Genomic DNA, 16057 nt, shown 5'->3' with positions numbered 1-16057 from the left:
TTTTTTGAATAAATTACTGCTACAAGCAATAATTTGGATGAATCTAACATATATTTTGTTGAGTAAAAGGAACTGGATACCAAGAAGTGTATACTAGTATAATTCCATTTATATGAAGTTCAAGAACAGATAAAGCTGATACACTGAGGGAGTTCCCATTATGGCTCATCGGTAACTAACCTGCCTAGTATCCATGAGGATGCAGGTTCAATCCCTGTCCTCAATTAGTGGGTTAAGGATCCGGCATTGCCGTGAGCTCTGGTTTAGGTCACAGACACAGCTCAGATAGCGCGTTGCTATGGCTGTGGTGTAGGCCAGTAGCTGCAGCTCTGATTCAACCCCTGACCTGGGAACTTCCATATGCTGCAGGTACAGCCCTAAAAAAAAAAGAAGAAGAAGCTAATACATGGATAGAAGTCTTATTATTAGTTTATTAGTTACCTGTGGGTGGCTATAGACCAGGAAAGGGTACAAGAAAACCTTCTGGGGTCCTAGCAGAGCTCTGTATCTTGATCCAGGTGACAGTGACACAGGTGTACAGATGTGCAGAAATCATCTGTCTGAACACTGATTTCACTTTGCAGACTTCACTCCTATGTACCAGGGTAGAAAGACAGATAAATGAGGGAACGAATGAATGATTGATCATGTTTCTTAAAAGCTGCTTCCTATCTTCCCCTTCCAAATAGTGTTTCGAACCCTGGTGTCCCAAATCCTGGACCGGGCTGAACCCCTGCTTACCTCCAGCCTCTCCTCCGAAGTCATCACTGTTTTCCAGTATTACAGTTACTTTACCAGCCACGGCGTGAGTGACCTGGAGAGTTACTTGAACCAACTGGCCAAGCAAGGTGGGACAGGTTCTTCGGTCACATTGTGTGGGAACTCAGTTTGGAGTGATCACTGCTCTTTCTAGTCATAGTTTCTAGTGATGGTCATTTTTTTCCCAAGTCAAGAGCTGCCCTAAGATTTACTCTTGGTGTGTGTGTGTGTTTCTTTTTTTATTTTTTATTTTTTAAATTTAATTTTTTAAATTTTAATTTTTAATTTAATTTTAAATTTTATTTTGGAGTATAGTTGATTTATAATGCTGGGTCAGTTTCAGGTGTCCAGCAAAGTGATTCAGCTATACATATACCCATTCTTTTTCAGATTCTTTTCCCAAATAGGTTTTTACAGAGTGTTGAGTAGTGTTCCCTGTGCTCTATAGTAGGTCTTTGTTACTTATCTACTTTATATACAGTAGTGTGTATATGTTCATTTCAAACTCCTATGATTTCCCCCCACTAAGATTTGCCTTTTAAATGGTTTTTGGACTTGTTTGTTTGTTTGTTTGTTTGTTTGGGGGGGCGGTTAGGGCCGCACCCAAGGCACATGGAAGCTCCCAGGCTAGGGGTTGAATCGGAGCTACAGCTGAAGGCCTACACCACAGCTCACAGCAACACCGGATCTTTAATCCACTGAGTGAGGCCAGAGATAGAACCTGCAACCTCATGGTTCCTAGTTGGATTCGTTTCTGCTGCGCCATGACGGGAACTCTGCTTCTGGACTTTTAACATTAGTAAGCCCCTCGGCAGTGAGCCAGGGCTGATTATCCTGGTTTTTTAACTTGACAATATATTCCATGTTATTAATTCTTTGAAACATTTTTTTAGTTTTATAATGTCTCTGCATTTGGATGCATACCAATGTGTTTGATTATTGTTGAATGTTTAGATTGTTCTCTATTATTTGTTTAGCTGTTATACATAATACTATCTCAAGACTTGGGTATTTATTTATAAAACAGTGAAATTAGCAGAACATCCACAACAGGAGAAATAGGAAATTAAAGCAAAAATAATTGTGGTCATTCACATGTAGAAGATGTGACTCTATCAATAGAATGTGAATTTTAGGTTTAATGTTGTAGGTTGCATTTTCCCATCTGTACTGACCAGACACACACACACCCTTTTTTTTTTCCTTTTTTTTTGGCCACACCCACAGCATATGGAAGTTCCCTAGCCAAGGATTGAATCTGAGCCATAGCTGGAACCCATGCCATGGCAGATACACTCCCCGGATACACTCCCAGATACACTCTTATTCTAATGTTTTTGTGGCTAATGGATGCCCATGCTGGATATCTAGTTAGGGATTAGAGTGCATGAAACATGGTCAATGTGTCCAGATGGGACTCAGAATCCTATTTTTTTACTGTATTGTCCTCATATTCCAACCAACTGGATTTTTCCATCAGGGTCAGTTGCCTGAGTGCAGACAGAGAGAAGGTCAAGTCGGGGGTCACTCAGGGTCAGGATTTTGCCAGGCAGATATGACTGAAAGACAGGGGGCAATGGAGTTTGCTCTATAAGGAACACTGTAAAAAAGTGTTTACTTGTATTTTCTTCACTATTATTTTTACATCTATTTAATTCATCTCTAAGTTACTTTAATAGCCATTATGAGGTGGAAATCCTCCAATTTTTCTCATGTGATTGGCCATTTGCCTTAATATAGTTATTGGAATAATCTGGCCTTTTCTCACTAGTTGGAAAACATCACTTTCTCACATGCTAATTTTTCATATATCCTTGCGTCTATTATTGTGTATATTCTTGAGTCTCACTTATATATGCATGTGTGTGTGTGTGTGTGTGATATATATAGGCAAACGCCGGATCCCCAACCCACTGGGTGAGGCCAGGGATCAAACCCTCATCTTCCTGGATCCTCGTCAGGTTCATTAACTGCTGAGCCACAAAGGGAACTCCCGAGTCTCACATATATATATAAATATATATATATTTATAATGCAGTGTTTTACTTTCTAATGTCTTCTTTTTTTTTTAATTGTTATTTCCCCCATACATTTTTTTTTCCTATCGTGCAGCATGGTGACCCAGTTACACATACCTGTATACATTCTTTTTACATACATTATCATGCTCCATCATAAGGGACTAGACATAGTTCCCAGTGCTACACAGCAGGATCTCATTGCTAATCCATTCCAAAGGCAATGGTTTGCATCTATGAACCCCAAGCTCCTAATCCACCCCACTCCCTTCCCCTCCCCCTTGGCAACCACAAGTCTATTCTCTAAGTCCATGATTTTGTTTTGTGTGAAAAGGTTCATTTGTGCATATATTCAATTCCAGATATAAGTGATATTATATGGTATTTGCCTTTCTCTTTCTGACTTACTTCACTTGGTATGAGATTGTCTAGTTCCATCCATGTTGCTGCAAATGGCATTAGTTTGTTCTTTTTTATGGCTGAGTAGTATTCCATTGTGTATATATACCTCATCTTCCTAATCCAGTCATCTGTTGATGGACATTTGGGTTGTTTCCATGTCTTGGGTACTGTGAATAGTGCTGCAATTCACATATATTTTAAATGAGCATGTTACTTTACTGCCAGAAGGTGACCTGTTTTCTTCTCACTCTCCAGTTTCCATGGTTCAGACTCTGCAATCACTAAGAGATGAGAAACTGCTGCAGGCCATGCGTGACCTGGCACCCAGCAGCCTTCCGGCCCAGCAGGAAATACTCAGGACTCTGGCTCTGCTCTTAACCAGGGATGACAGTGGAGTTAGTGAGGCTGTGATGCTTTACTTGGCAGCAGCCTCCAGAAATGAGCATTTCAGGGAAAAGGTAGGGCATGGAATGATGGACATCAAGCCAGAGGCTTGTATAATTTTATGCCATTTACTATTAATATTTTCTCATTTATTCCTTTCTAAAAATAATTTTCTTCTGTTATATATACTCTGTAAAATGATTTAAACTATAAAAAGTTAAGCACCTGTAAGTCTAGCCTCCAGAGAAAACTACTAACTTAGTGTACATTCCTTCAGATTTTTCCTGTGTATGTACTAACATAATTATTATTTCTTAAATGAGATCACATGAGTATGTTATGTAATTGTTTTGTTTGTTTGTTTGCTTTTTAGAACTGCACCCGCGGCATATGGAGGTTCCCAGGCTAGGGGTCAGATTGGAGCTACAGCTGCCAGCCTACACCACAGCCGTAGCAACTCAGGATCTGAGCCATGTCTGTGACCTACACCACAGCTCACAGCAAAGCCAGATCCTTAACCCACTGAGCAAGGTCAAGGATCGAACCCGAAGCCTCATGGTTCCTAGTCGGATTTGTTTCCACTGTGCCACAATGGGAACTCCTGATTATTTTTAATGTAATGTCTCATGATTATTTTCTTACCGTGTCAGAACATATTGGTCTACAACATTCTATTTGATGGATTAATGGCATCTCAGTACATGAATAACCTGTTTTTTTTTATTCTTTATTGATGGCCATTTATGTAGTTTCCAACTCTGAAAAATATTATGGTGACCCTATGTAGGTGTGTTCGTGCACACAAATACATGAATAGTTTGGGGTTACGTCATCCAACTCCTGGGTCAAAGAGCTAGAATATTTTTAATTTAAAAGCCATCACTCCTATTGCTAGAGAAGAGGCAGTTTAACCTCTCCTTGGCTTTAATTTAACAGTCATCCAGATATAATAAGCAGCTGCAATTCAGGCACTTTGGGGCGCAGGCAAGCAGGGGCCTCGGTCCTCTGGGAGCCTTTTGCAACTTGAGCAATCGTTCTGAAAACCAATTCACATCAACCTTCAGCTCCAGAAAATCAAACTTGGCCCCTCCTTGTCCTTGGGGAGGTCTAACTTTGAACTCTGTGAAGCATTGGCTTAACTTTTCTAAGGCATTAGCTAAGCCAGCGTGTGGTGGGCTGTGTTCCTGAGAAGGTATTCCATTCTAGTGCCATTTTGGTCCAAGACCATGAACTTCATACTATTCTTTCCTACAGAGTTCTGGTCTTTTAGCAGAATTCTCTCGAAAGGCTGTTCTATGAGCCAAATACCCTTACCCCACTGAAAGAGTAAGACAGAAGAGGCTACATATTATGTGACTCCGATCAGAGGTGAGTTGAGTAGAGACAGCTCTTTTAATCAACATGAATTTTAATAGATTTTTTTTTCTGCTCTGAAGGCAGCGCAAAATGTCTCCTTTTGACTATAGTTTATCTCAGAAAGCAAAAATGGTATATACGTCTAAAACCACAAACAAATCAAAACGTCTTTGCGATGTCCTTCCCTCTCCTTCAGGCCTTGCTCTATTACTGTGAAGTGCTAACGAAGACTGACCTCCAGCTCCAGAAGGCAGCTTGCCTGGCACTGAAAAGCCTGAAGGTAAGACCCAGTCGCAGAGCCCCTGGCAGGTTAGCTTTGAGCAGACTTTGGCTTTGAGACAAAGCCAAGTGCATAGAACAGCTTTCTTTCCATATTTGGAAGAACCTGCTTTAGCAGGATGTCCCCCTCCTTTACACTGTATATTAGTTTGCGAGTCCCTTTTATCTTTTTTTCTTTTTTGTCTTTTTAGGGCTGCACCCGTGGCATATGGAGGCTCCCAGGCTAGGGGTTGAATCCATACTACAGCTGCCAGCCTACACCACAGCCACAGCAACTCAGAATCTGAGCTGCGTCTGCAACCTACACCACAGCTCACAGCAATGCGGGATCCTTAACCCACAGAGCAAGGCCAGAGATCAAACCTGTGTCCTCATGTTTGCTAGTCAGATTCGTTGTTTCCGCCGAGCCATGAAAGAAACTCCGTTTTTGTCTTTAAATAGTAACTAAATGTAAGTAACAATGCCAATTTTCAATAACCCACAGAAATAAGTGTGCCTCTGGGTCACTATCAAAAAAGTATCTCTTGGAGTTCCCGTCGTGGTGCAGTGGTTAACGAATCTGACTAGGAACCATGAGGTTGCGGGTTCGATCCCTGCCCTTGCTCAGTGGGTTAAGGATCCGGCGTTGCCGTGGGCTGTGGTGGAGGTTGCAGACACGGCTTGGATCCTGCGTTGCTGTGGCTCTGGTGTAGGCTGGCAGCTACAGCTCTGATTAGGCCCCTAGCCTGGGAACCTCCATATGCCGCAGGAGCAGCCCAAGAAATGGCAAAAAGACAAAAAAAAGAAAAGAAAGAAAGTATCTCTTATTTCAAAAGAGAGATGACATGCTGATTTCGCCAATTATTCTGTGTACAAGAAAAAAAAAATAGCAAGGACAAATAAAATTGGCAGTGAAGTACTAAAAGCCAATGTGTCAGCAAACTCCCAGACCCTTCCCTGAGAACTCTTTTTTTTTTTCCTAAGCAGCTCACCAGTCTTGCGTTAGAGGGAGGTGTGAATGAGAATTGCCAGTGTTAAAGAGTTTGCCTTTCAGAGTTGCCATTGTGGCTCAGAGGTGACTAGTATCCCTGAGGATGCGGGTCTGATCCCTGGCCTCGCTCAGTGGGTTAAGGATCTGAAGTTGCCTTGAGCTGCAGTGCTCCGTTTCCAAGTTGCTGTGGCTGTGGGGTAGGCCAGCCGCTACACCTCTGATTAGAGGCCTAGCCTGGGAACTTCCATATGCAGAGGGCATAGCCCTCAAAAGACCAAAAAAAAAAAAAGTTTGCCTTTCAATAGTCAAAATTTAATGTTTGACCGACCTTAATCACAAAATAGAAGACCAATCATTCTGGAGAAAAGAATGAAAAGGCCACACCTTCAATTTTGCTAAAATCTTGGATGGGTGCAGGGGACCCAGGGCAGGGACCTGAAGGCCCATGAAGAAAGGGTTTAACATCTCAAAAGAAAAAGTTAATGACCTGTGAAGAAAAACAGCTCTGGGGAAATTTGCCTTCCTTGTAACTTGGTCAAAACATCACCTTTAGGTGACCAGAAAAGCCGGTACCAGTTGCTGTGTATTTTCATGCTCTCCTAATAGACACACAGGGACAGATCAGTGGTGATGGCTGTGATAGAGTAAGTGTAAATTAAGACACAGTGGTCTGCACCAGTTTTTGTGGCTTTACATGCCATGAAGGTTACAGAAAAGCAGCAGTTTTTGTTCGTTTTTCTTTTTAGGGCCATACCTGCAGCAGATGGAGGTTCCCAGGCCAGGGGTCAAAACAGAGATGTAGCTGCCAGCCTACACCACAGCCACAGCAACGTGGGATCCGAGCCGCGGTCCATATGCTGCGGGGCAGCCAAAAAAGAAAAAACATAAAAAATACAAACCCTCCTTAAAACTCTTACATGGCTTTCCATGATCTTAAAATGATGTCCAAAAGCTTTAATGTGACTTATAAGGCCCCCCTTGATTTGGGTCCTATAACAAGCTATTCCCCTTACCTAGAATTTATTATCTTCTCCACACCCCCAAACAACACACACACACACACACCCCTACCATGTGCCAAACTTCCTCCAGAAGACTTTCCTGGTTAGAGCAGGCTGTATTTCACAGTTTAGCACCCTAATTCAGCCTATCATTCATTATAATAATTACCTTACTTGTTGTATGATCTGCCTTTTCACCAGACTGTAAACTCTTAAGGCCAGGACTGCGTCGTGTTCGTTGCTGAGTCTCCCAGGCCCTGTGAATGGCCTGGTTCACAGCGAGCTCAGTAAATGTTATGGAATAAACAAATAGAATAATTCCCATCCTTGACCTTTATTCCCCTTTTCTATTGTAGTATATAGTCTAAAATTAGGAATTCTTGGAGTTCCCGTTGTGGTGCAGTGGTTAACAAATCCAACTAGGAACCATGAGGTTGTGAGTTCAATCCGTGGCCTTGCTCGGTGTGTTAAGGATCCAGCGTTGCTGTGGGCTGTGGTGTAGGTCGCAGATGTGGCTTGGATCCCACATTGCTGTGGCTCTGGCGTAGGCTGGCGGCTACAGCTCCGATTCAACCCCTAGCCTGGGAACCTCCATATGCCTCGAGAGTGGCCCAAGAAATGGCAAAAAGACAAAAATAAAATAAAATAAAATAAAATTAGGAATTCTTAAATTAGAGCTCATTTGGAAGGAGTGAGATGCAGAAGAAAGAACTAGAAGTGGATTCTATTCTGGAAAAGCAGGCTTGTCCCTTCACCTCTCTAGGCCTAGAGTCCTCTGTGAAATGAGGAACTTCGCTGATCCTGCAAGTGCAAATCCTGGGCTCCACCCTAGGAAATTTGAATACGGTGTATCTGGAATGGCACCTAGGAATCTGTACTTTCACAAGAGCTCCCTAAGTGATCTTGACACTCGGCTAGGTTTGAGAAGCCCTGGGTAAGATGGGTTCTCAAGTCCCTACCAGCTCTGAAATGCTAAGTCTCTTATAATCCCACACATAATTTCTTTTCCTTGTAGGCTACTGAAAGCATTAAAATGCTGGTGACACTGTGTCAGTCGGATACTGAAGAAATCAGAAATGTGGCCTCAGAAACTCTCTTATCTCTTGGTGAGTTTTGTTTTTTTTTTTTTTAACATGATTGTTTACTTCTTACATTCTCAAAGGGAATGGTAATGAAAAGGAAAAGGTTCACGTGCTTTGTCTTAGTGATATTTCCCCTATAGGTTGTCTGCTCACACTTACACACACACACACACACACAGTATGAGGAAGTGATCAGTTTCCATCTCACCCCAACTCCTCATTATAACTCCCTGGAAGTTAAGAGTGAAGCTGACTCTCTGGAGCCTTCCTAGCTGGGTTCCTCAGTTTGGGCACTACTTGGAATCAAGAACATAGAACTCAAGCTATAAAGCAGAAGCCAGGGTGTTCCCGTTGTGCCTCAGTGGGTTACGAACCTGACTAGCATCCATGAGGACGTGGTTTTGATCCCTGGCCTCGCTCAGTGGGTTAAGGATCTGGCGTTGTCATGAGCTGTGGTGTAGGTCGCAGACTGGGCTCAGATCCCACGTTGCTGTGGCTGTGGCAATGCTGGCAGTTACAGCTCCAATTCAACCTCCAGCCCGGGAACTTCCATATGCTGCAGGTGCAGCCCTAGAAAGAAAAGAAAAAAATATATATATAGCAGAAGCCATGGTCAGGAATCCAGGTGAGATTGGTAGGTTGGGCTTGGCACTGCCTGGAGGATGGTGATGCATTTCCCCAGGAAAGGCCACGATCCCCATAGACCATAGATCCCCATAGAGCCTCCCCAGATTCTTGTGTTAGCCTGACTGCCCTGCGGGCCTATTGCCCACCTGAGCTCTGACACCAAAGAAAAGAAATGAAGTCTTCAGGAGTTCCCGTCATGGCTCAGCAGTAACAAACCCTCCTAGGATCCATGAAGACATGGGTTCGACCCCTGGCCTCACTCAGTGGGTTAATGATGTGGTGTTGCTGTGGCTGTGGTGTAGGCCAGCAGCTGTAGCTCCCATACTCAAAAAGAAATGAAGGTTTTATTTTATTCTGGAATATACAACTAACCCTTCTCCTTCACGTCACACTATAAAGGTTCATACCTCATAGTTTATATTATACTTTTATTCTTTTCTTTTTCTATTTTTTTTTTCTTTTGGAGTTGTGAGGGTAGAGAGAGCCTTTTAAACTCTGCATACAGAATATAAATCATACTGTGAATGATTTTATTACTACAACACACTCTTTAAGTGGGAAAAACTATGCTCCTGAAAATCTTCAGATATAATGTGGTCAATAATACTAGTTGGAAAAAAAAAGCTCTTGCCCTAGTTTGACTCTGAGTAGCTTCATAATGTGAGGGAGACTCTCATGGCCTATGCATTCGTAATCACTCTGACCATCATTTTCACTGTTTGGTGCTCTTTCTTACAGTTACTGTTTGAACAGGTTTCATTATGCTATTGGATATATCATGCAATGCACAGAAATCTTCATGTTTGTTTAAAGGATAAGCTAGTTAATCCTGGAGTTCCCTGGTGGCTCAGCAGGTTAAGGATCCGGCACGGTCACTGCTGCAGCTTAGATGACTGCTGTGGCCCAGGTTTGATCCCCAGGTGGGGAACTTCTGCATGCTACAGATGCAGCCAAAAAACCCCCCAGTTATTCCGCGTGACTTGTTTTAGGCATACAAATTATTTAATTCCCTAAAATGTGTCCAGGGTAGTATTAGGTTGCTCTTCTTTTATCCTTTCATATTCTGAAAGAACAGCGAAGGTACGCAGACAATGGAAAGCATAGCCAGCAATGCTGCTCTTCCCACTGTAACCTCAGGAAGCTCGCCCTGTAGGCTGTGTGCCAAGATGAAGTTCAGCCACACAGGCAGCAGCAGTATCCCCACGTCTGATCATCACACCTGCTTCACCTTAGTTCTTTACGCACGTGGCTTCTCCAGCCCCCACACCCTGCCACACCGTCAGTTTATGGTCCTCAACACTAGCCGCCCATTTGAATCACCAGGGAAGCGCTCAAATATACCCACAGCTGATTCTGCTCTTGTTGGTCTGAGCTGTACCTTGGCACTGGGATTTTTTTTTTTTTTTTTTTGGTCATCTTTTTAGGGTCGCACCTGAGGCATATGGAAGTTCCCAGGCTAGGGGTTGAATCAGAGCTACACCTGCTGGCCTATGCCACAGCCATAGCCGCAGGATCCAAGCCGCGTCTGCGACCTACACCACAGCTCACAGCCACTCCAGATCCTTAACCCACTGAGTGAGGCCAGGAATCGAACCTGCGAACTCATGGATGCTAGTCAGATTTATTTGCACTGAGCCACAATGGAAACTCCTACACTGGGATTTTTAAAAGCCTCCCAGGTTGATTCTAATAGGCAACAAAGTTTGAGAACCTCTGAACTCAAGGTTATGAATCTCCCTTGACCCTAGTACACAAACAGGAGTGTATTTTTATCCCACATAGATGACTGAATTAATATAGTGAAAATAGTATTTTCAGTGGGAATTGGTGAAAGATATTCTGTGATAAAGGGCTGGGCTAAGGGCTGTCACAGAGCATTCGAGGGGCTCAGAGCAGCCTCTGTTTACCAACCAGTATGGAATTATTTCAGGGTTTTAACCCAGAGCTGTCCAGTGGGTCCTCTGTGCAGCGACGGGGCTGCTGTCCATATGCACTGTCCCAGAAAGTATTCACAGGAGTCAACTGAGCAGTTCAACATGGCTACTAGGACTAATGAATTTAAGTCTGATTTAATTTTGAGTAGTTTAGCATTTAAATTTAAACAGCCACATGAGGCTGGTGGCCACTCTTTTGGACAGAGCAGTTTTCCCCGTGGCTCTGGCCATTCCAGTGCCTCCCAGCTGGGCCTCAGTCTTATGTGAAACCACACTGCCTGACATCCCAAAGCTCGGGCTCTTTTTCCTCCAACTCCTCCTCTTGCCTACTTCACAGGCTGTTAGAGAACTAGCAAAGGAGCCAACGTAAATCCAGACCCAGTGAAAACTGGATGTTGGTAACAGTGAGCTGCCCTGAGCCCCTGGCCCTGGTTGTGTCACTGTAATAACACTAGATAACACCTGCCAGGCATTGTTTTGAGGGATGCATATGGGTTAGCTCATTTAATCCTCCCAAGACTCTCAGGGAAGAGGCACAGTTGGTCCCATTTTACAGAAGGATATGTTGAGGCTTGCTAGGATTACATAACTCACCCACAGACAGCCAGACCCAGTGCAATGGAATCCTGACCCTCTAGGTCACTTAGACACTTGTGGGGGGAGACCCAAAAACCACCTGTGAGCAAACTAGGACCTGGCCTGGGATTAATGGCTTTTTAAGTAGCATTCGTCAGCCTAGGCATCCACAGGGGTGTGGAGCATGGTGTAAATGTGCTTAAATTGGTCCCTGTGTCTCTCCATCTCCCCCTATCATCAGCTGGAGGGGCGTTGCTGTTAATGGGTTTTTTTCATTATTATTATTATTATTATTATTATTATTATTATTATTATTATTATTATTATTTTGTCTTTTTAGGGGTGCACCCGCAACATATGGAAGTTCCCAGGCTAAGGGTCAAATGGGAGCTGTAGCTGCTAGCTACACCACAACCACAGCAACGCCAGATCTGAGCCACTTCTGCAACCTACACCTCAGCTCATGGCAATGCCAGATCCTTGACCCACAGAGTGAAGCCAGGGATTGAACCTGAGTCCTCATGGGTGCTAGTCAGATTCATTTCCACCGAGCCATGACGGGAACTCTCATTTTTATTAGTATTATTAAAGTATAGTTGATTTACAGTGTTTTATCAAGTTCTGTTGTACAGCAAAGTGACCCAATCACACATATTTCCCTGTGCTGTACGGTAGGATCTCATTGCCCATCCATTCCAGATATAACAGTTTGCAGCCCCTAAACCCCCAAAATGCCCATCCCTCCCCTTCCTTCCCCTTTCCCCCCGCCCAGAAGCCCCAGGTCTTCTCTTCTTGGCCATGCTGTGTTTCTGGTTTTTGTTCGTTTGTTATTTTTAGATAGGATCATCTGTTCCATATTACTGTTAATGTCTTATATCAGGGGTTTGACATAAATATTTTGCTTCAAATGAAAGCTTCTACCCTCAAAGTAATAAAAAGTTGGAAACTGTTGAATTAAGGGGAAAAAATAGCATTTGAAAAAGTCAAGGCTTGAGGAAATAGCACAAATCTTAGAGTTCCCACTGTGGTACAAAGGGATCAGTGGCATCTCTGCAGCACCAGGACACAGCTTCGATCCCCGCTGGCACAATGGGTTAAAGCATCCAGCATTGCCATGTAGGTAGCAATTGCAGCTCAGGTCTGATCCCTGGCCAGAGAACTCCATATGCTGAGGGGAGCCAAAAAAATAAAAATAAACAAAAATTTTGTAAAGGAAATAACAAAATCCAAGCAAATCTCTACTTTTTAAAAATTCAGTGAATTTTATTATATTTATAGTTGTACAACCATCATCACAACCTAAGTTTAGAAAGTTTCCATCCCAAACCCCCAGCCCATCCCTCACCACAACCTGTCCCCTTTGGTAATCATAAGTTTTTCAAAGTCTGAGTCAGTTTCTGTTCTGCAAATAAATTCATCATATCCTTTGTTTAGATTCCACATATAAGTGATAGCATATGATGTTTGTGTCCCACTGTCTGACTAACTTCACTTAGCATGGTAATTTCTGAGTCCATCCATGTTGCTGAAAATGCCGTTATTTCATTCCTTTTTATGGCTGAGTAATATCCCATTGTGTATATTACCACATCTTCTTTATCCATTCCTCTGTTGATGGACATTTTAGGTTGCTTCCATGTCTTGGCTATTGTATGTACAGTGCTACAGTGAACAGTGGGGTACGTGTATCTTTTTAAGCCAAGGATCTGGATAGATGCCAAGGAGTGGGATGATGGGTCATATGGTATTCTATTTTTAGTTTTCTGAGGAGTCTCCATACTGTTTTTCATAGTGGTTTCACCAATTTACATTCCCACAAACAGTATAAGAGGATTCCCTTTTCTCCACACCCTCTTTAGCGTTTGTTGTTTGTAGACATTTTGATGATGGCCATTCTGGCTGGCGTAAGGTGAAACCTCGTAGTAGTTTTGGCAAATGTCTACTTTTGTATCTAATGTATTATGAAAAAGTTAAATGTACCAAAAAAAAAAAAAAACAGACTTTTGGCTTATTGAAAGGTTTTATTTCCAATAAAGTATACATATATAGTACAGAGACAGTGTATTATAAAATCCATGATTACACCCCTTTTCTAAAATCTGCTAATATATGGAGTTCCCGTTGTGGTGCAGTGGTTAACAAATCCGACTAGGAACCATGAGGTCATGGGTTCGGTCCCTGCGCTTGCTCAGTGGGTTAACGATCCGGCATTGCCGTGAGCTGTGGTGTAGGTTGCAGACGCGGCTCGGATCCCGCGTTGCTGTGGCTCTGGCGTAGGCCAGTGGCTGCAGCTCCGATTAGACCCCTAGCCTGGGAACCTCCATATGCCGTGGGAGCGGCCCAAGAAATAGCAAAAAGACAAAAAAATAAAATAAAATAAAATAAAATAAAATCTGCTAATATCAGTATTATTTCCAACATTTCAATGAATTTTTCTTTCTTTCTTTCTTTTTTTTTTTTTGTCTTTTTGACTTTTCTTGAGCTGCTCCTGTGACATATGGAGGTTCCCAGGCTAGGGGTGGAATCAGAGCTACAGCTATGCATAGCAACGTGGGATCCAAGCCACATCTGCAACCTACACCACAGCTCACGGCAATGCCAGATCCTTGACCCACTGAGTGAAGCCAGGGATTGAACCTGAGTCCTCATGGATGCTAGTCAGATTTGTTTCCACTGAGCCATGACAGGAACTCCTCATTTTTTCTTAAATGGGAAAAATGGAATAAAATATTCAAATAATTTGCAAATATATGTTGGCTATTCAAGGTGGTACTGCTGACAGAACTGACCTAGTTGATGGCTGGTAGGTAGCATCACCACACGTTTACATGGCAAAGAGTAATTTTTTAGCTGAAGTTTGAAAGCCTAAATTTGACTTTTATGAAAGACCATTTGGATGCCCCAATACATAGTGTGTAAAAGTTCTATGCACGGAAATCAAGGACCAGCCGTAGTGATGAAATCCCTAATGCATTTAAAGTATCATCCATATGATTTCTCAGGAATAAATCTATTATGTGAAATTATTGACGTGAAAGGCCCATAGGACTTCTACTGTGTTTCCCCTTCTGAAAAGAATGTGACTAAAGTCTCTGGCATTAGCTCCAAAGTTCTTGGTTGTTCTAAATATTACCTGGACAGCAACATAATTAAGAATAACCAAAGATGGATTTTCCTCCCCTCACATCCGCAACATATAGGAATCCATACTTAACTGCTATTTTAATTTATTATTCTGAGTGATGAATAAGAAAGTTAAGTTCCAACGGGTATTCATTTTTGTTGTTCTGTATCCAGGAGAAGCTGGACGGCTGGCATATGAACAGCTGGATAAATTTCCTCGAGACTGTGTTAAAGTTGGAGGTCGTCATGCAAGTGAAGTTGCCACGGCCTTTTAATTGAAAGTTAACTCTGCCCAACAGCTGTCTTAATAAACGGCCCTGTTCACCACGATGGTGCTGTGATTTAGCTGGAACCTGTGGAGGTTGTTTGGAAATTTCCATGTTATAGAAGGAATTCAACGTCCAGTTTCACAGTACTTATCTTCTTTTCCTTTGGCCAATAGAATAGGGCTATGTACATTTCAGTAGATTACATCGTTGAGAGCGTCTGACAATACTTAGTAAGAGTCACCTTATCTAGTATGTATGGGATTTTAAAACAGCCATCTTTGTACTTTTTTGGAAGTTCTTCTATAAGCTTGAAATAGTCACGTGATACTTTGATTGATGTCACATGCCTTGCAGTTCCTCCGTCGTGTTCTCAGGGTTGAGTGGCCCCCTTAGCTACCTAATTTTATCTTAAATGCAAAGCACATAAAAGGATTTCTTCAAATAAAAGTTTGCCTGAAGAACCTGGTAAAAGGACACATGGTAAGAGTTAATTTTTTTTATTTCATTTTTTTCAAACCTCCACTATTTCTTTTGCTTTTTTTAATCCATCCTGAAAATTCTACAGATATGTTTCCATTATTGTTAAAAAGGTGGATAAATGACTAAGAACTACCTTATTAAGATTATACCCATACTCATTTTTTAAAAGATACTCAAAACATAAGCTTTTTTAAAAAAAAAAAAACAGCCATTTTTAATGATATTTTTACAATAGAGGTATTTTGCTGCTAAGAGATCAAAACCAAAAGTTTTCAGAAAACTGTGATGGATTCATAAAGCTTTGATGCTCCTTGAGACACAAGAACACAGAAGTTGGAGGAATGCTATTGGGGTAAAAGCAGAGGGTCATTAAAAGTGGTCCTTAGGAGTTCCCTGGTGGTCTAGGGGTTAGGATTTGGTGCTTTCACCACCTCAGCCAGGGTTCAATTCTTGGTCTGGGAACTGAGATTGCCACATCAAGCCACTGCACACTGTGGCCAAAAAAAAAAAAAAAAGGGGGGGGCGTCCTTGCTTCAATAAAAATTTTAGGAAAAATGCCCTGAATGATGGTTACTTCCCCAGAGAAGTCATTCACCACTGGATAGGATCCCTCGGCCAAATAGTTAAACAATAGTTCCCATTATTGCTTCTGTACCAGGGTAGCAAGTCTTTTAAATAAAGTACAAGTCTATTTAGTAGCTCTTATTAAATAACTTTTCTTCCTTTTAAGAGTATATAAGTTGGGATATGCCAAGATATCAAACTAATAAGTGTGAATTTAATTTAAAATGTGCAA

The 16057-nt window shown here is 42.2% G+C and overlaps 1 protein-coding gene across 1 annotated transcript in view; it reads left to right on the top strand.

Moving 5' to 3' along the window:
- RIPOR2 (RHO family interacting cell polarization regulator 2) overlaps window positions 1-14836 on the top strand; it is a 117097-nt gene extending 102261 nt beyond the window's left edge. The window contains 5 exon segments of the mRNA XM_047794766.1: window positions 690-848; window positions 3436-3638; window positions 5117-5200; window positions 8186-8276; window positions 14687-14836. Coding sequence (XP_047650722.1) covers window positions 690-848; window positions 3436-3638; window positions 5117-5200; window positions 8186-8276; window positions 14687-14787 — 638 coding nt within the window. The 3' untranslated portion in view covers window positions 14788-14836.
- The last annotated feature ends 1221 nt before the right edge of the window (window positions 14837-16057 follow it).

Source organism: Phacochoerus africanus, chromosome 9 (assembly GCF_016906955.1).
Source record: "Phacochoerus africanus isolate WHEZ1 chromosome 9, ROS_Pafr_v1, whole genome shotgun sequence".
NCBI lineage: Eukaryota > Metazoa > Chordata > Mammalia > Artiodactyla > Suidae > Phacochoerus > Phacochoerus africanus.
This window is presented reverse-complemented; position numbering and strand designations above follow the sequence as displayed.